Below are 20608 nucleotides of genomic sequence, written 5' to 3'. Positions count from 1 at the left end.
GCAGTTTTCGATCACATTAAACACGCAGAGCTAACACAGGGTTTTGTTTCTTTAAAATTATTCTAAAGTTATCCTAAAAGGCTAAAAACTTGTTTGTCGTTAGGTATGATAATTATGTTATATTTTGGTTGGTTTCTCAGGTAGTACTAGGTACAATTCACTGTTCTATTATTATAGTGCGTGTCACCGGGCACTCTATAGTAAAAATAAGACAACCTTTAATTTTGCGACTTAGAAGTTATGTTCTTCCTCATGCTTGTAATTTTTCTAAGAATAAGGAAACACAATTTTAACACAAAAACACATTTTTATTCTTAACATTTTTAAGCATATTACCATAACAATAGAACGCCATGACCAAAAATTATATTAAGAGGGTTTTTTTATTTTTCGCACGCTCTGTCACCCAAATTATTTATATAGGTTATTTCAATGCGAGATGTCATTCGATTCGCTTTAGTTTTGGTTTTAACATAAAGTAATTTATCACAGATAATAAAGTATATCTGGTATTTTATTTTGCTTGTTAATTTTGAGACAAACGATGCATGAAACAAGTAAACTTGCCCGTTCAACGGAGCTTGAAGTATAATAACATGAGGGCAAGCGGGCGCCGCTATCTTGTTCGAGTGAAGTTCATCGAAGGATATGTGCTTGTACGGAGTTCATTTGTGCTGCTTACAGACTCGGCCGTTGATTAAACTTGCGAACATGCTGTTTGGAGATGTTACACATTTTTAGGATTCTGCTGAGGAGATTATGTGAAATTGTATTTGTTCATAAGTGTACAGAATCAGAAAGAACAAAGTTTTGTTCTGCGTGTACATATGGCAAGATTTTCCTTAAAATGAATTTTCGTTGAAGAAAATACTAGACGAAAGAACCGATTTTAATTCAGCAGAAACTCTCCTAGAAATTTGATTTTTATTTTTATAAATTGGTTTTGGTTTTGGTTAAAAAAATAAAACATAATTTTATAAATAAAAATATTTATTTCACAAAGGAGATCATTCACGCTCCATACATTTTTGGGCTCTTTTTGAAAGTGCCGGCCAACAAAAAAAAAATGGCACGACTCGTTAGAATTAGCTATTTGGAGCAATAGTTAATATGGCATAAAAGTTGTCAGGTGGCTCTGAACCAAGTTATACAGGTTCGACGATTCGTTATTTCCATACATTTTGTCAATTTTCAAAAGTGCTCGCTAAGAAAAAAAACTGATAAGTATCGTTAGAACTGCCCATTTGGAACAATAGTTAGTATGGCACAAATGTTGTAAGATTGCTCTGAATCAAGTTATACAGGTTCAATGACTCGTCACTCCTATACATATTTTTTGAGTTTTGTAAGTGCCCACCTACAATATAAATAATACGTATCGTTGTAACTAGCATTTGCAGCAATAGTTACTGCGGCATAAACATTTTAGTATAGATGATTCGTCAAATCCATATGTTTTATTGAATTTTAAAGTACCGTTTTACAAAAATATGCACTTATCACTGCACTTATCGTCAGAACTGCCCATTTGGAGTAATATTTAGTATGTCACGAATGCTGTAGGTTTGGTCTGAACCAAGTTATAAAGGTTTGATATCTCTTCACTTATATGCATTTCATTGAGTTTTGTAAGTGCCCACCGACAATATTAATGATACGTATCGTTTTAACTGGTCATTTGTGGCAATAGTTAGTATGACACGAATGTTGTAGGGTTGCTCTAAACCAAGTTATACAGGTTAAATGGCATGTTATCTCCATACATTTTATTCATTTTAAGAGGTGCCTGCCAATAAAATTCTTACAGGTATCATTTTAACTGATCATTTAGACATACTTTGTCAGATAGTATAGCAGACACGTTGTATAAATGCTCTGATCTAAGTTATACTAATAAAATAGGTATGACTATTTGTAATATCCATACATTTTCTTGATTTTTTTAGTGCCAACCATTAAAATGGTGTATCATTAGAACTGGCTGTAATAGGAACGGGGAGTAATAGTTAGTATAGTACAACAAACGTTGTAGGCCTGCTCTGAGCCATGTTATACACGTTCAATGATTCTTAATTTCTATGCATTTTATCGATTTAAGCAATACAGTTAGTTGGTAGGTATGACAGAAACATTGTATGATTGCTCTGATCCAAGTTATTTGCGTTCGATGATTCGTCATTTATGTTTTTGTTGATATCTGAATGTAATGGGGAACAATAAATAGGTAATAATGATGAATACTTAAATAATAATATGAAATAAATGTCATCATGGTGTAAGAGCTGTGTCATCATTATTTGTTATGTTATTCCTTCTGGACCGTTTCTGCACTTGTCCATGTAATTCGCCGTTGTGCGTGTATTTCTTATGTTATTGAAGCTTGTAAACCGAAATTACCATTACTTGAAGAACTTAATAAAACGTTTTTATTTCTCTCAATGCACAATAACACAATTTTTAGTTACATTTGCACCATAATGTTGAATTTGTGCAAATGCTTAGAATCATTATTTCTATATTTTATATTATTGCTTTTATGTTTTCCAACTTTTTTGGAAATCAATAAATGAAAGTTATATAACTTGTTTCAGTACTAGAATTCTTTCTGAAGCGTGTGCAACGTGTTACTAACTATTGCTCCTAATGACTAGTTTTAACGTGAGGTACCATATTTTAGGTGAACGGTACTTTAAAAAATCAGTAAAATATTGGGATTTGACAAATCATCTAAACAGTATAACTTGATTCGGATCTATACTACAACGTTTATGCCATAGTAACTAATGCTGAAAATGGCTAGTTATAACGAAAAATAGCATTTACTTTGTAACTTACAAAACTCTACCAAATACATTGAAGTGACGAGACATCGAACCTGTATAACTTGGTTCAGAACAATCTTGCAACATTTGTGCCATACTAACTATTACTCCAAATGGGCAGTTTTAACCATAAGTACCATATTTTTGATAAACGGTACTTTAAAAAATCAATAAAATAAATGGATTGGACGAATCATCGAAACTGTATAACTCGACACAAAGTTATACTACAATGTTTATGCCATAGTAACTATTGCTGCAAATGGCTAGTTATAACGATACGTATGATTTATTTTGTTTGCGGGCACTTACAAAACTCAGTAAAATGTATAGAAGTGACGAGTCATCGAACCTGTATAACTTGGTTCAGTGCAGTCCTACAACATTTGAGCCGTAGTAATTATTGCTCCAAATGGACAGTTCTAACGATATGTACCAGTTTTTTTTCTTGGCGGGCACTTTTGAAAATTGACAAAATGTATGGAAATAACGAATCGTCGAACCTGTATAATTTGGTTCAGAGCCCTCCTACAACTTTCATGCCATATTAACTATTACTCCAAATGACTAGTTCTAACGATTCGTGCTATTTTTTTTCGTTGGCCGGCACTTTCAAAAAGGGCCCAAAATGAATGATCTCCTTTTATTCTCATATTACATTTATACAAATAAAATAAAAAAGAAATAAAGGGTAAAAAACATCACATCACAGGTTACAGTTTTTGTTATTAATATTAATCACTAGCTGACGCCGCGCGGTTTCACCCGCGTGGTTCCCGTTCCCGTAGGAATACGAGGATATTATATAGCCTATAGCCTTCCTCGATAAATGGGCTATCTAACACTGACAGAATTTTTCAAATCGGACCAGTAGATCCTGAGATTAGCGCGTTCAATCAAACAAACAAACAAACAAACAAACTCTTCAGCTTTATAATATTATATTAATCATTAAAAAGTTAGTGGATTGGAGTTTTTATTCAATCTATACAATTGATCATAATTATAGAGAAATTCTACATTTATTTTTTAGAACTGTTTGGTTTTTATCCGACTACGGAACCGACAATTTGTGTGGTATGTACAGTTCTTGAACAATGGTACGAGTAAGAAGTATCTAAGCGAGTAAAAAAAGATAGCAATAGAACTTTATTACCCGACAAGGAGGCTGAGGATCTCGAGGATCATACCGAGGGAAGATGACCAATAATCACAGCTTTCAGCTCAAGTTTGATAGTAGACGACGTTAATTAATTATCGATTTATTAGTTTATAAGTACAAAATTTGATCGTTCGATTCGTCAGCGAGATCATACAATATTATTGATACATTCATTCACTCATATTTTCATATAATTTATTATATAGTTTCATCTCTTAACAGTTCACAAACATTTTGAAGTGCATGTAAATAACATTTTTACATAAATAAGTAAAAAAATCTAGACTTTTTTGGCACTCTTAATATACAACTCTTAAATTACAATAAGCTTTAGAATAGTTAGAATATTAATTAAATAAATTATTATTTATTCGTCCTATACAAAATTTTCTACAATATATTTTCATGACAATATTATGTTAAAGCGGAAACCACGAAGGTACTCAGGAATCAAGGTTATGTCCTACTTTTCCACCAAATTATGTGTCAATAGGTTGCCTAAAACATCTAGCCGCAAACAGTGCGCAGGCATACTACCAATACATTTTCTTAACATAATTACTAAGTAAAGTACTTTCATCCATCAAACAGATGGCTGAAGGTCTTATCAAATTCGGATCTAAGACTATTGTAATAAGTTGTAGTAATATTAATGTTGGTAGTCTCCGAACAGGGATTGGGCGAATTTCCCAAAATACTGCACAGGTGGGAAAGTTGGTAAAGCGGCGGGCGAGCCTTGATGACCCAAACTTTGAACTTGCGGTTGGTTAAAGTTTAACTTGGGTTGAATAATCTGCGCTTGTTTGAAGAAACTTTGCCGTTCGGGGATAGATTGCTTCGATTGCGCCGGCTCGGACGGTTCGACGTTAAACAGTTGCGGTTGTTGATACGGCTGGTTTTGGAATTGATACTGAGCCTGGGATTGATCCTGGAGCTGCCGCGATAAGGCCTGCTGTTGTAAAGCCTGCTCTTGTAACTGCTGATACAAGTATTGCGGTTGTTCTTGATACTGTATTTGTGGCTGTTGAGGTTGATACTGTATTTGTGGCTGTTGAGGTTGATACTGTAATTGTTGTTGAGATATTTGTGGTTGCGTCTGAGATATCTGTTGAGCGGGATGTTGAAGTTGATAACTGATTTGTAAAGGTTGTGCTTGGTATTGCTGCTGATGTTGAATTAGTTGAGGTTGTTGATACTGTTGAGGCTGAACGAGCTGCTGATATTGCTGTTGCTGAGGTTGAATAGGTTGACCTTGGAGTTGAGATTGTGGCAGCGGTTGTTGGTGAACCTGTTGCAACTGGTTCTGGTCGTGGGCAGGTATCGGTTGGTTGACGCTGAATCTTGCGTAGCTCAGAGCATTTTGTTTGTCATTGTAGACCTGTAAACAAATAAAATATGTAAGTCAAAATAGCACTATCGAATAAGTGTAGTTTATTCGTTCATTCAAGTTCAGTAGTACTTAAAATTTGTTGTGACCGGAAAAGTGTCTCCACCACGCCGGTTTCTGCTGCTAAGCAGCTTTACTATATTGCGGTCTAAAATGTAGGTATATGGTTGCATAATTAATTACAGGCACATAAACCTTAACTGCTACGCTTTAAGCTGATGGATCATCATCATTAACCACTCATATTCAGCTCAACGTTGAGCAGGGGTCTCCTCTCAGAAAGGGAGAGGTTAGGCTAATAATAGTCTACCACGCTGGTCCAATGTTGATTGGCAGACTTCACAAATGTAGAAAATTAGGAAAAATCTCTTGTTTGCAGGTTTCCTCACGATGGTATTTCTTTCAACTTTTGAAACACGTGATATTTAATTTATTATAATGCACATAACTGAATAGTTGGAAGTGTATATCCCGGGCAGGATTCGAAACTATTCCCTTCAAATTAGACGCAGAAGTCATAATAATCTACTGGGCTATCACGGGTCTTAGCAATAATTTGTAGGACGTGTTCCTTGCATGCCCTCCGAAGTGTTACTCTGTTTATACTCATAGGTAATAGATTCCTTTTACTCGTTAGTCGTCTAGGTATTTGGTTCGTTAATTTATAAAACATAGTAAACTAGTACCTGTTGAAAAACTGGTTTCTCCAAACTTTGTGTAGGAGCTGGCTGGTTCTTCAGGTCTCTTTGTCCAGGCTGCTGGTGGTTGCTCGCTTGATTTAGCTGTTCTTGGTTGTACGCCACAGCTTGAAGGTTCGGTTGCTGTACGTATTGCAAATGCTGGCTGTTATAGAACTGTTGAGGGATCTGGGTGTATTGAAGTTGCTGGTTCAGAGGACTGGCTGTGACTTGCACGGATGGTGTAGGGGCCAAGTTCTGTTCGTATGATTGTTGGATGACGCCTTGTTCATAGTTTGGCTTGATAACTTTTTGAGGTTTTGTGTTGTATTGTATTGCGTTTGGCGAGGGCAGAGACAGTCTGTGCTCGCTGTAAGCCAGGTTCGAAGGCACTGGTGCTGATACTTCGTAAGTCGGTTGTCCGAACTGGAAAGGCAAAAAAATGTTGCGTTGAATCGATTACTTGTACTTATGTGGTGTTTGTGTTTGTAGATTTCAAACGAAGCCATGGAAAATCTCTGCCAGGTATGTATGTCTTTGTTATTATCTCTATCTCAGAATTATTCAAATATTTCGAATTGAAAGCCTTCCCTGTTCCCTGTTCCTTTTCAATCACATTAAATGTTTTTTATTATAAAATAATTTCTATACAGTAAAAGGCTCTTTCAAAAACCTTGTGTTTAACAAAAACCTTCAGTTTATGGAGAAACCAAATTTGACACTTTATTATAAAAAGGTTATGCTTTTGCCATTGAATGAACTATAATATGCTTAGTTCTAAATGATAACATTTAATATAATCACATTTTCTTTTGAAATTGCTCAAGTATTTATAAACGTTATTCATATGTAAAATTGTAAGTCAAATATAAGTAACATTATATAAAATTACCCGTGGCTGGTAGATGGAGACAGGAGAGTAGAGCTGGTTAGCGATGGCGCTCTGGTAGGACGGCACCTGGCCGGCGAGCAGGTCGGACACCTTGGAGAATTGTGGCGCCGGCGTTGCGTAGATTTGCTGAAACAGAAAAGGTGGAACTCTAGAGTTTCTCTTTATAATTAATTTAAAATGCGACTCATCCAGTTGCCTACTGCATAATTTAATGTCGCGTAAGTAGCGCAATACGTTTATACAATCACTGACCACAAAAACGCAAGAAAATTCAATCACTATAAAATTGTTGGAATCCAACTCTTCCACTTTATAATAGTTATCTCTGCAATCATTCTGTGTTAAAATGTTCAGGGATAACGAACTTTGTGTCAAGGAAGGGATCCAAGCTCCTAGGGTAAAAATACCAAAATTTATATGTATAAGCTGTTTACTAAAATTGAGATCATTTTCGCCGGCATATTTTTTCAGGGCGTCGAAATAGTCTCCTGGCTCCATCTATAGTCAGAGACTTCGTGAAGATCTAAGAGAATTAGAAAATATTTTATAAATTATTTTTAAATATGATATCGTTGTATAATTTACATACGAGTTAATGGTATTTCATTCATGTCAGTGATTTGAAGCAGATACATTATGCTCCTTCATTGTTGGTAGATTTGGACTAGTGACGTACACAAATAGTCACTCTTTTTGAGGAAGCAAAGCCCGATGCTAGGAGGTATTGCACTTTTTATAGAAAGCTTCTCTATTAGCTATTTAAACGCTTGAGTGAAAGTAAATAATCATAAAAAACATTATTATCTTGAAAATTGGAATTCCTTCATGCGTATAAAAAGCTTTTCCTCGCAAATAATAGTTGCGCACTCTATGACGTTGTATTTACTAACCAACTTTTGCGTAATAAATTACTCAGGATTCTATTTTAGAATCTAAAGATCCTTTAATCCTTGTTAACCGTGATTGCCTTTCAAATATTATTTGAAAGGCGATCACGGTTAACAATTATTTTGCAGTTGTCGGGAAAACAAAACCAAGACTGTCCTATAACTACGCTTCCCGTAATTTGAGGCAATTGCGTAAAAGTGACTTTCCGTTTAAGGAGAGTTAAAAGACAAAACCTTTTTCCTCCTTTCGATACTGAGCAATGCAAACTGCGTCCCGAATCCCGTCCCGACCAGCGCCTAATGACGTTCGAAAAAGCGAGGCTTCTTACGATGCAGAAGTTGTAAACCTTTTTGCGACGAAGCCTCGCTAAGTGGAAGTATAAACCGCAAGTTAGTTAACCCCATTCAGGACTCGCAAACTTTTTGCACGAAATAAAATGTAAACAAAGCACTTTCAACTTTGTTAGCGTTGTCGATTTTTGTTGGAAATTATAGTTTTGTTTGTAGATGAAAGTTGTAGCGAATACAAGAGAAAACTAATTTTTTTCTATAATCCGCTTGAAAGAGTGTCTTGATATTGTTCGTATATAATGTAAGTAGATTTTTTAAGGCAATAATTATAGTATTTATGAAAGATGACTATTCTGAATATAGTTGTGGACGAAACAGTTGACCGTCCATCGACTTCACTTTTGCAGGCAATGTTTACGATTTCTGACTCGTCCGTTCGTGGTTATCATTTACACTCACATAAGTGCCAGGACTAACCTTACTCAGCAACTCTATCGATTTAATAATCCCTAAAATTAAATAAACAATAAAGATTTTTAGTCTTAGTCTATTTTTCAGAAAAATTCGACGTGAAAATCTTAAAAAAATGGTTATACCGATTTCATAAAACATAAGTAGTCTTTCACTAACAAAGATCACATTGTCCAATGTGAAACTACAGCATTGGTTTTCGTGCAATTTCCTAACTTTAAAATGTAGTAGTTTGGGAGATATAGAGACTGTTCACGAATCTCATACCACTCGTAAAATGGTTCTAATGTGATTGTCGGATTGAAATTTCATTTGCAACGGGTAGGTGATCGATCTTTAGCCGCAATCGCATTAAATTGTATAACCATTGCGGTGGACGGTGGATTAGTGCGGCGTGGAGTAGCCGGGGATTAGCTTCGGCTCGCTCTGCAAATGAAGTGGGAACAGGGCTTAAATCTGTGGTGAAAGACGGGCTCCATATTTTGCCAAAGACCATCTTTGTGACACCTCGTGATTTTGCAGCTGCTGCAATTGAATGCAGTCCATACATAGTATCTACATTAAAACACCGCTGTATTTACTAGTCAATTTAGTATGTTAAAAAATATAATGCATAATATAGTGAAAAATTATTTTGTTTTATTCGTTTCTTTTATTATTAACCAGCGGACGCCCGTGACTTTGTCCGCGTGGAATTCAGTTTTTTGCAAATCCCGCGGGAACAATGGATTTTTCCGGGATGAAAAGTAGTCTATGTGTTAATCTAAAGTAAAATCCATTTCCATTCCACATTTTAGCCAAATCGCTTCAGTAGTCGCAAAACAAAGGAGGAACAAACATATACACAAGTGTGATATTAAAAGAAATGAAAAATAAAAATAATTCGTGTAAACCTTTGTATGCTGCCAGTTTTTAGGCAGCATACAAAGGTTATTGATTTACACGAATTTTTTTAGTGGCCAAACTAATGTTGACAGTTTTGTTTTGAGTTTTAGGTCGTAAAATTAGAATCGTCTACAATTTTTTTCGAATATTGGAGAATTGGCACTTTCATATCTTGTCAAAACCATTTTCGACAACTAAAAAATATGAAGATGTTATCTCAGTAGAATTATAGATGACACCATCTTACAGATATTTATCCTATTTATCTGTAAGATGGTGTTAAAAGTGACAAATCACTGTCCCTAATTGATGTAGTGACTAATTCCATTGATTCATACACCGAGAATATGTAATTACTCTGCTTGCAAATTGGGTGGTTGTTTTACTTATTTGTCTGTATTTAAAATACCTATTTCGGCAAACGTAAATCAGATTGCGGTGCGGAAAGTTAAACAAGTGAAACGAAAAAGCACAGAATATATCGCCATCTTGGCGACGATATATCACTGTCACGTGTGTAGGGTGGAGAATCTCTTAATTTCTCTTTGATTACAATTAAATATGGCGTCGCAACTAGTCCTACGACTGGTCGGTCGATCGGTTGAGTATAATTTACTATAGGGAGTTAATAATAGATTTGCAAAGGTTTCAAACAAACAAAGTTCGTGTTAGTGTTGACCGCGGAATATATCTATAGTTTTCGCTTGGATGCCGTGGAGGTATCACACACTGTTTACTTACATACTCGTATTTACTGGTATTTGTTTATAATCACAACAGTAGACATATTTCGAGTACATAGGAACTTTAAGGACTCTTTTGTTGTATTAACGATTAAAACTTTCGTACTTCTACAGGTGGAAGTCTAGGAGGTGTAGATAAAGAAATTTATCTGTGTTATGTGCTTAAGTATGTTACAAATGTGTAAGTAAGTCGACCAGTTGCCCAACCAGTCGTCCGACGCTCTCCGGGTATGCTTACCACCAAAATATCGAATTCTTTCGCGCGACGTTTAATTTTAATTTGATCGTCACAAATTGCCCCGCGATGAGTGACGCGAGAAACAGCGAGGCTTGAAATTAAACGGCTTTTTGAAAATGTAAATAGGTTTTGAGACATTGACAAGATTTGAAAAGTCTTTGTGAAAGAAACCTTTCATGGCTATTGTGAACTATTAGCCTAACCCCTCTCATTGTGAGAGAAGACTTGTGCTCAACAATGAGCCAAATATGGTTGATGATAAATTGTTAATGATGAAGGCTGTGTATGTCTTTTCCATCTATAGGCGAGTGCAGTGATCTGTAAGAATACGTCTTTTATACGAACAGCTAAGGTGTGGAATACGCGAAATCTTACTTGAACGTAACTGAAAATTAACATAAGATGATATGAGAACTAGGTACAGCTTGCACAATACATTGTACAGAGAATAATAGTAGAATCTATTTAAATTGGTGTGAAACTCGAAACTACATAAATCCCTTTGAAGAATATTACCACCAGTTCACATTACTACCTACAACTTAGTCGAGTAGTTAACTTGAAATAAAAAAAATGTTCAATTAAAATTTCCATAAGAGCTTGTCAAGAAAATTCAGAAGTGGGATAGCAAAAAGCGTAACGGCGTCATTATGCAGCGAGCGAAGCAGCCGCAATAAAACACTACATCCCGACCGAAAGATAATTAGCAGGCGACAATTACGCGCCCCACATTTAAATAACAAACGGGCGGAAATAAAAGCAACTGAGCGAACGGACGCAGAACACGGCGGAGATTCTAATTGTTGGAGCAGTTCTAAGCACGCTCGTCATTTGCGAGCTTTAAAAATGCACACAGTTTTTGAGCACGACTGTACATCGCGCTAATGTTTAAGTCACACGCGGTGACATTCATAAAATGTTTCACTTTTTTCATAAAACTGCATTTTTTGTCTATTTATTTTATTAAGACTGAACTGATTTTAATAAATGAGGAGTCAAAAGATTCGTAATGATCCAACTTGAGACATGGGCTATATAAATTTTATAAAAAAATATATGACGGAATTTAAACCTCATATTCTAACCTCGAATAAAATTAAATCGAGACAAACAAACAAACAGAAAATCTAACTTTATCATATTACTTTAAATTATAACTTATTGTTAATGAGTTACACATAACGGTTAAACGTTACAAGTTATCCGGAAGCGTCGCGGTTACCAAGGAGCATTCGGATACCGACCATTAGCTGATGATAAAATCTAATTAGACTTTCATTGTGATTAAAGCCTTTAGCTTACATTAACACTGAGAACGTCCGAAAGATTAGTACCAAGCTTCCATTTAACGTGATTCTTCTTTAGATTACATTGTATTTTAGTTGTTAAACCAATAAGATTTTTTTTAATAATCATCTCTGCTACTACAACTATAGTAAAACCCGCTTAAGACGATTTCTCGCATAATCCGTCATTTAACGCTAGTCCCTACAACTTGAAATATGTTTTCATACATTTCATATCGCTTAATACGATTCAGCATCCCGTTTAATACGCTTACATTACAAACTGAAATATCCTGACAGAAAACGATCCTTGACATGATGCGATTCTAAAGTAAAATTTTTGAAGACGCACTGCAACAGTAAAAAAATTGAGAATTTTGTAATTGCTAATGCATCAAAATCTTTTTGATACTCTATAATGATCATACCAGATGTAAGTGATTACTTAAGTAGCATAATTAGGTTGTCTTTACACCAAATACACAAAATTTTATAACTATGCATTTAGTCGTTATATTATTCACTAAATACCCCACCCATATCCCGTACGCTTTCCCGTCTAAGACGCGTTTAGTTGGGTCCCTGTGAAATCGTACTAAACGGGTTCTACTGTACATTATTATTATTGATGATTGGATTGATAAATATTTTTTTTTACTTTTGAATACCAGGAAAGTACTATTGTTGTCATTTACGGTTGGATTTCATAATAATTAGAATAGACACTAGATTGTCGAATACATCAATGGAATGAACATTTTTGAACAAGCTGTATTCCATTCCTCATCATCACCAGCAGGGACTTTTAATGGGGTAGTACAAAGAACAGAAACAAACACCCTTACGTACAATAAAAGGGAACGGGGAGAAGAGATTCAGCCGAAGCCTTAGTATTAAGTTAGTATTAATTCTCATGTTTTTTTTTCTTATTTATGTTATGTTGTTTTGGCTGAATAAATGTTTTTATTATTATTTATTATTTAAGAGACCCACAACACACTTACAACGCTTTGAATACATCACTATCATTGTTATTAACCCATATTCAGCTCACTGCTGAGCTCGAGTCTCCTCCAGGATGAGAGGGGTTAGGCCCATACTCCACCACGCGGGCCCATTGCGGATAGGCAGACTTCACACACGCAGAGAATTAAGAAAATTCTCTGGTATGCAGGTTTCCTCACGATTTGAGACACGTGATTTTTAATTTCTTGAAATGCACATAACTGAAAATTTGGAGTGATTCTAATGAAATCCAACTTATTGGAAATCATGATGAAAGAGGCTGATAATAATAGTTCAAAGAGAGGGGATGAAACCTAAGTTCAACAAAATGATAACTATTACTAATATGCCAGTCGAAAACCATGTGATACCTCAATAAGCGATAACAATTCCTCGATTGTTGGAAGAGGCCAATATTTCAAAACCTAACTCAGAATCTCATGATCCTTAGAACTATCAGACCAACGAGACAGTTAGCGGCGTCTAGTTAATTACTAAGTCTGTGGTACGATAATCACTTATTATGTAAAGAGATTATTTAATCGAAGTGCAGACCCGTTTGCAACGACCGGATGTTACGTGGCTCTTACCGCTCATGCAAAGTAATGGCTAATTTAGATTTATCTTATTTGTAGTACAAGAGATGGTGGACTAATTAAATATTATATATATAATTATTATTATATATAATAAAAGCTTGGAACGAGTTTTTTTTGTATAAATTTTGGGCAAACGAGCAAGCGGCTCACCTGATATTAAGCCATTACTCGCCGTTAACAAACAACTGCTATATCAGAATTCAGAGGTCACTGATGCGTTGCCGGCCTTCTCATTTATTTCTTTATACGTACACTAGCGGACGTCCGAGACTTCGTCCGCATGGCATTCACTTTTCACAAATCCCGCGGTAACCATGGATTTTTTCGGAATGAAAAAAATCCTGTGTTAATCCAGTGTATTGTCTATCTTCGTTTTAATTCGTTTCAGCCTAATCGGTTTGGTAGTTGCGGTAAAGAGTAACAAACATCCATAGAAACTTTCGCGTTTATAATTCATAGTAGGATATTGGAATTAATCGGTTGTTTATATATATCTTCGGTTTACTTTTAAAAAATATTCTGTCCGAATCGCCCACCGGCTCTCTGACTATCCACAAAAAACCAAAAGTTAGATAGATGCATTCAAAGCCGGAAAAAAATGTGACCACTCCACTGAATAAATAGCGCTGACAATACATGAAACAGTTCGACCAAAAAGTCGCGGATAAACCGACAGCATTCCCATGCAGTTATTTCAATCTATATTCCGCAGGCTCATAAAATTCCGCAGATTATTTCACACCGCTCCGCAGGCCGCCAGGGCCGGATTTCCGGAAGTTGTACAAACATTTTTCCGGGATCTGTTGCGGATTAGTCCTCTTTCCGGGGATTTAGCGTATTGTTTAGGTCTCTTTATACTTCTACCAAACTAACAAATGGTTAAAGGAATGTGATTCATGCTTAGATTTTGTGTTTTGTCGTTTAAAAGATATTTAAAACTAGCGTGTTTTGTCGTTTAAAACATATTTAATACTAGCACTTCGTCCGCGTGGAATTCAGTTTTTACAAATTCCGCGGGAACCATGGATTTTCCCGGATGGAAAGTAGCCTATGTGTTAATTCAGAGTAAAAACTATTTCCATTTCAAATTTCAGCCAAATCGCTTCCGTAGCCGCAGCTTAAAAGAGGAACAAACATACTTACACACTTACACACAAACTTTCGCCTTTATAATATTAGTAGGAGGATGAAATAATAAGTGGTATGCATTGTCTAATTAAGCGGCTTCCAAAATAGTTGCTTTTAAAGATTTGCTTGTATGTTTGTTCAAGGATCACTTAAACACGAATCGACCGATTTTCATGCGGCTTTCGATGGTATATTACACTAAGGTCGGCCCAGAGCAAAGGCTTTGTTTTAATGTGATCCGCCGATAGATGAACACAAAAAAAAATATAATACCCTTCGTTGGCAGAGAGGGTCAAGCAGACGATTGGCAACCCTGAAGGGAGGGAGCGAGTAATTTATCGAATTTACTCGCATTCACTCCATTCCGATAAACTTAATAAACTATACTGACGGTGCAAAATAAACAAAACGTCGTAATGACAGCGAGACGACACGACGCGACGGTAGTTTTAAATTTATTTTGAAATTCGATAATCAGTAATTCGATATTGAGTGGCCGTCGTGCTCGAATAATGTTATTGGTAGTGAATATAGCTTTATACGCCCTTTCAGATGCTTTCGTTACATTTATTTTATACTTGCTAACGTCCGTGACTTCGCGTTAGATTCAGTTTTTCACAAAGAAGGCGGAAACTTGGCCCAATGATTTTTCCAAGATAAAAAGTAGCCTGTGTAATGTTCCTCAACAGCTCTATCTATCAGTGAAAGTCCCATTTAATGAATTCAGTCACCCCAACCGGACAGACACAGTCAGATATAAATTTAAAAAAAGCCAGATTTTGAATGATGCCGCGTATATTTCGATAGACCCGCAAGAAAAAAACTGGCAGCAACCTCATATAAAAAAACCAATTGCGACCTACATATAAGTACATGTAGAGAGGCGAATATCTTAGAATGTCATGGATTCCCCGTGCATTTGCCGGGTCCATCGTATGGTTGAAACAAAAACTCCCTGGACTTGTGACCAATGGACATCGGGTTATGGATTCTTTGACAATCGATTAATACTCCCTTTCTCCGCTCGTGTATTAATTTAGCACAAATTACGTAAAACTGCGAATAACATAACACATTTTAACATATAAGTTATATAAATAAGGTTAAGTTATATAAGCCCAGGTGACTGGTCCACATATATCGACCGTAGGTAAACCGGACGCGACTTGTAACATACAGCCATGTACGAGTTACATCTAGGCGTGGAACATGTTCCTGCTCTATGTCGGTTATCGTTTTAAGGGCTCGTAATCGGATAATTATGTGGCTCTGGTATTTCAAATTGAAATTTAATCTATATTTATAAGTTAACTGTAGCGTATGTACGCTCGAGATTTCATCCGCTATTAACAACTCAACTTTTAACTTTTGTCTCTAGTTTTAGTTATACCCACTATGATTAATAGTAAGTATCTTTAATTACGGCTTGTTATGGAAGAGCGGAGCCTTCTGTCACAGGAGTTTACAACTCTTAAAAGAAGACTCTAATTATTTGTTACTGATTGATGGTAACGAAATAAACTATTTCTATTTTTATTTATTTTTAACAAAAGGTAAAGATAGACATCGAGACGTGTGGAGCGCGTCTGTCAAATTCCGAACAAAGAACGGTTGACAACAAAGCGATAATTTATCTTTACACGAACCATTTGACCCTACTTTTGTCTTTTTAATAACTCAAATTGAACATGAAAACATGAAATTTTGTATACATATTTCCGTAATAATATATATCCATATATTAACCGCACACGCAACGGAAGTTCTCATATGAATATTTTTTCCCATATTTTACCACATTGAGGCTCCGCCCCTATTGTGATCTTTTAATAACCTTCTTCAATAAATGGACTATCCAAGGCAAAACAAAATTAAATTCGAATTCCTGAGATTAGCTCTAAAAATTCTCACGAATTTCGAAGTTTACAATATATTGCACATATTTGCAATAGGGTAAAAATATCTTGGGGATGAACTGGTTTAGGATTGTAACGCACGTAGAAAATTTCTTGGCGTTGACGTTGTCATTTTGATTCCTAAGTTTTTCGCGGAATATACGAACATAATTATGAAATAATATACATAAAATACGTCCAAGCAGAAATCTTGGAGTGAAGACATTCGTGTAATTATATATACACACACACACAGCAGTAAACATGAAAGGGATCGCAATAGGTATAAATCAAGAGGGTCGTGTGTACCGTGTAGATACACAGATTAAAACCTTAGAAGGAAATGGATATAAATTTCGATATATCTTTATCTTCGACTTAACCGGGAATATGTGTACCTATCAGCTAAAGTTTCTTTTTTAGTCTTTACAAGTTAGCCTTTGACTACAATCTCACCGGATGGTAAATGATGATGCATTCTAAGACGGAAGCGGACTAGCTTGTTAGGAGGAGGATGAAAATCCACACCCCTTTCGGTTTCTACACGACATCGTACCGGAATGCTAAATCGTTTCCTTAACCTTCTACCAGCCAGACCTGAACCAATTAAGACAACCTCAATCGGTCCAGTCGGGGATCGAAACCAAGACCTCCGTCTTGTAAATCCACCGCGTTTACCACTGCGCCACGGAGGCTGTCAAAGTCAAGTATACGTACTTAGTATGGGAAATGAGTAAGAGTTTTTGTAAATATCGTGAATCCAAGAATTTCGGGATGATATAGCCTATGTGTTAATCCAGAGTAAAAACTATTTCCATTCCAAATTTCAGCCAAATCGGTTCAATAGTTGCAGCGTTAAACATCCAAACATACATTCAAACACCTATACAAACTTTTGCTTTATAATATTAGTAGGATAGCCGAGGATCGAACCGACAACGCATTTCACTTGGGCCCTTGACCATTGTATAATATTGATTTTAATAGTCAAATAATGAATTTAACGATAGATAAATATCTTTTAACCCAAGAGCAAGGGCTTAATAGAAGAAAGTCAAGATTACGGAGAGATTTTCTAGTTCAAACCGCAGCTTCACGTGGTTCTGCGGCTTACAATTTAAATTATTACTAAAAACTTAAATTCGAGATGGAGTTGTAATTAACTTGCCTTGACCTAGGTTAGTAAACTTATGTATTCTACTAATGAATACGAAACAATAGAAGTAAGTTGAAGGTTTATATATTTGGTGACCTCTTGATATTACGATATTAAAGATACATGGAATCAATTTGGGACGATTCAAGAGTTTCACAAGTTCTTTACTGGACTATTAGCTTACACGGTGTCTTTCGGAAAATGTTATCCGAGCGGCAACCGGGTTTTTTAAGTTTCCGTCGATACATAAAGAGTAAAACTAAAACTCTGCAGTCTGTCAGTCCGTCTGGCCATTCATCTGCCATCAGGATGTCATGAATCGTGATAGTTAGTTTTCACTGATTATTTATTTCTATTGCCGCTTTTACTACAAATACAAAAAACAAAAGAATAAAAAATATTTAAGGTGGCTCAAATACAACAAACGTGATTTTTTGCCGTTTTTGCCGTTTTTGTCGTTGCCAGGATTTGTGATAAACTCACCTGTGTCGGAGATTGGTCTGACAAAGCGTTGTTGGTGTCGGCATACACCACTCCTCCGGTCAGCGCCGGCGAGCCTGGAAATTGTAAACATCAGATATTAGACGCAGGAATGTATTTATGTGTTCTCCGAAACATCATCAAATAAATACAAGTTATATATATTAAGTACTATTTGAACTATATTGAATGTCTAAAAGTATATAAATTATTGTTAACCACATATTTTTAATCATATTAATAGGCCGACGGTATACCGGTACGGTATTTTAAATTACCCACTAAAGTTATGGGCATAAGATAGTTCAACCTTAGAACTTTGTTTATATTCTGAATTTTTCGAAATGAATAACTCATTAGCTGTAATGTCTGATCACATGGACGGACACGAAACTTTTTAGGGTACAAACCAACTAATGGATCTTTCAGTTATACTAACTAACTATAAACTAACTCACTAACGTGAAGTACACTACATGCTGTACGGAAATTATGACTATTGCTTTTTAAAAAGTTGATCAAAGATACATTTACAACTATTATTAGAGATACAAAATCAAGTGACTCTTTATCGAAAAAGAAAAACAAAACAGAAAAACTTGCCTGTTGGTAGAAGCGGTGCTCTTTTTTCGAAGCCAGCGTTTCCCTCGGTCAGTTCCCTCTTCTCTGTTTTTTCATCTATCTTCCTCTCTTTCGCACCGACTTTAGCCGCATGGCTCCCGGCCACCAGGAGGAAAAGAACCTGACAATGTTGAAGAGGGTAAAAAAGCTCAAGAATTTATAATGAAATACGGGAATGTTGAAATTTTGAACTAGATAACCTAATGTAATCTTTTATTTTAAAACATTTATTTATTCATTATCTCGTGGGGTGCAATTTGATAGAATTCTTTTGAAAGTTCTATTTTTAGACAAATATGTCAAATTCCTGTGAGTTTGACAAATTTAATGATTTGCTGTCAAACGGAAACGATCAAGGTGAGAAGTAATTAGTGATGAGAACGAGAGTTGAGGGTAGGTATTTGTTTTATTAATTTGTGTTTTTTTTATGGCATTACAATACCCACTACCCAGCGATCTGTGGTTATTTTTTCTTCAATTAAATTAACATTTTTATTGCTATTCTCTATTATACCACTATTTGTACCATCGGTAGCACTAGATAATTTCCTAAACGTGTGTCCTATATTTTCTTAGGCGGTAGTCAGCGGCGTGCACAATTTTAACTAGGGTATGCACTATACTTAAAAATTGTTGAAAATGGAAAATTCTACAATACAAATTCTTAATCAGTCCTCTGGGTAAGCAGTACACTTTTGCATCTATGGTGTGCACGCCTCTAGCTCTACTACTGTTTTGTATATCACTAGTTTATGGTACACTTTACACTAAGCACAGTAACTAACCGCTATCTTCATGATCACTGTTGGTGTGCGAGTCGCCGCTGTCACTATCCGCCGGCGTATGGGCGACTCACCGGAGAGCAATCGCTTATATGGCCTTCAGGCAGCGGGTGAGGTTAGTATATGTAACATTATAACATTATTGATAATAATTTAGATTATTTTATATGACAAATACTCCCCTACCCCTGCAATTAAACGTAAAGTCTGTCAGAAATGGGCCTCTGACCTCTGAGTAAAGAGAAGGAAATAGTTTAGTGTGGGTATAGAGAACATGTCAGACAAGGGATGGTAAGTATTATTACATTCCAAAAGGATTCAACACTCAAGGAAAACATCGTGAGGATCTGCATACCAGAGAATTTTCTCTGCGTGTGTAGTCTGCCAATCCGCATTGGGCCAGCTTGGTGGACTATTGGCGTCATTCCTCACAGCTCAGCAGTGAGCCGAATATGGGTTGATAACGATATGATACGATACCTACAACCAAAGTCATAATGATGGTACTCTCTCTGTATGTAAACCATCGCGTTATATTAGTTAAAGAGATGGTTTCAATAATGGAATGAGTTATGTATAAACTTTGCAAAATAATAGGCATTTTCAAACCGTAGTACTTCAACGTAACGTATAAAAGATAATGACAAAACCATTTCAATATTTACTTATCTTCAAAATTAATGACACCGCAACTGTTAAAAATATTTTTTCTCTAAGACCGTTTTGAAACCTATTCTATACAATATGATGTCTAATGGCCTGTCTGTCAATGAGGTCGTAAAGCCTAAATTGCTTCCCAATGTTGATGTCAGTTTTAAATTAAATAAAACCAATTTCCAAAAAAGAGAGAGCTTTTTGACGTGTTTTGTGTTAACTTATATGATATCATATCATATCAGCCGATGGACGTTCACATAAAAATGATATTTTTGACAAAGGAATATTTTCAAGGTTACGAGTATGTATCCAAAAAACTTTGAATCTTTCGAATTACGTACTCGATCTACCCTTGAAACCTGCTAGTTTCGTAACCTACCTCTGCCCAAAGTCCAAATTTTTCTATCACACTTGCGAGTGTATCTTTACTAGTAGCATAGGTTCAATAATTTTCAGGTTTTATAAAATCGCAGAGGTCTCGCCATCACAGGCTCTACAGTACAGACAATGTTGATATTGTAAATATATTTTTGGAGGACGATTT

The 20608-nt window shown here is 35.8% G+C and overlaps 1 protein-coding gene across 1 annotated transcript; it reads right to left on the bottom strand.

Moving 5' to 3' along the window:
* Positions 1–4039: 4039 nt before the first annotated feature.
* LOC112054473 (putative mediator of RNA polymerase II transcription subunit 12) lies at positions 4040–19551 on the bottom strand. The gene is made up of 6 exons (XM_024094266.2): positions 19411–19551; positions 18608–18746; positions 18008–18081; positions 6941–7066; positions 6058–6474; positions 4040–5362 (listed from the first exon to the last, which is right to left on the bottom strand). Exons 1-6 carry the CDS (start codon positions 19420–19422, stop codon positions 4634–4636), a joined length of 1497 nt encoding a protein of 498 aa, XP_023950034.2. The 5' UTR covers positions 19423–19551; the 3' UTR covers positions 4040–4633.
* Between the last annotated feature and the right edge of the window lie 1057 nt (positions 19552–20608).

The sequence above is a fragment of the Bicyclus anynana genome, chromosome 16 (genome assembly GCF_947172395.1).
Source record: "Bicyclus anynana chromosome 16, ilBicAnyn1.1, whole genome shotgun sequence".
Lineage (NCBI taxonomy): Eukaryota > Metazoa > Arthropoda > Insecta > Lepidoptera > Nymphalidae > Bicyclus > Bicyclus anynana.
The sequence above is the reverse complement of the archived record's forward strand: the minus strand, read 5'-3'. Positions and strand labels throughout refer to the sequence as shown.

Excerpts from the sequence above, each read along its gene's own strand:
- LOC112054473 (XM_024094266.2), bottom strand. Across the intron at positions 18,082-18,607 it reads AGCACCGCTTCTACCAACAG|GCTCGCCGGCGCTGACCGGA; the intron begins GCAAGTTTTTCT and ends TACAATTTCCAG. Across the intron at positions 6,475-6,940 it reads TCTCCATCTACCAGCCACGG|TTCGGACAACCGACTTACGA; the intron begins GTAATTTTATAT and ends TTGCCTTTCCAG.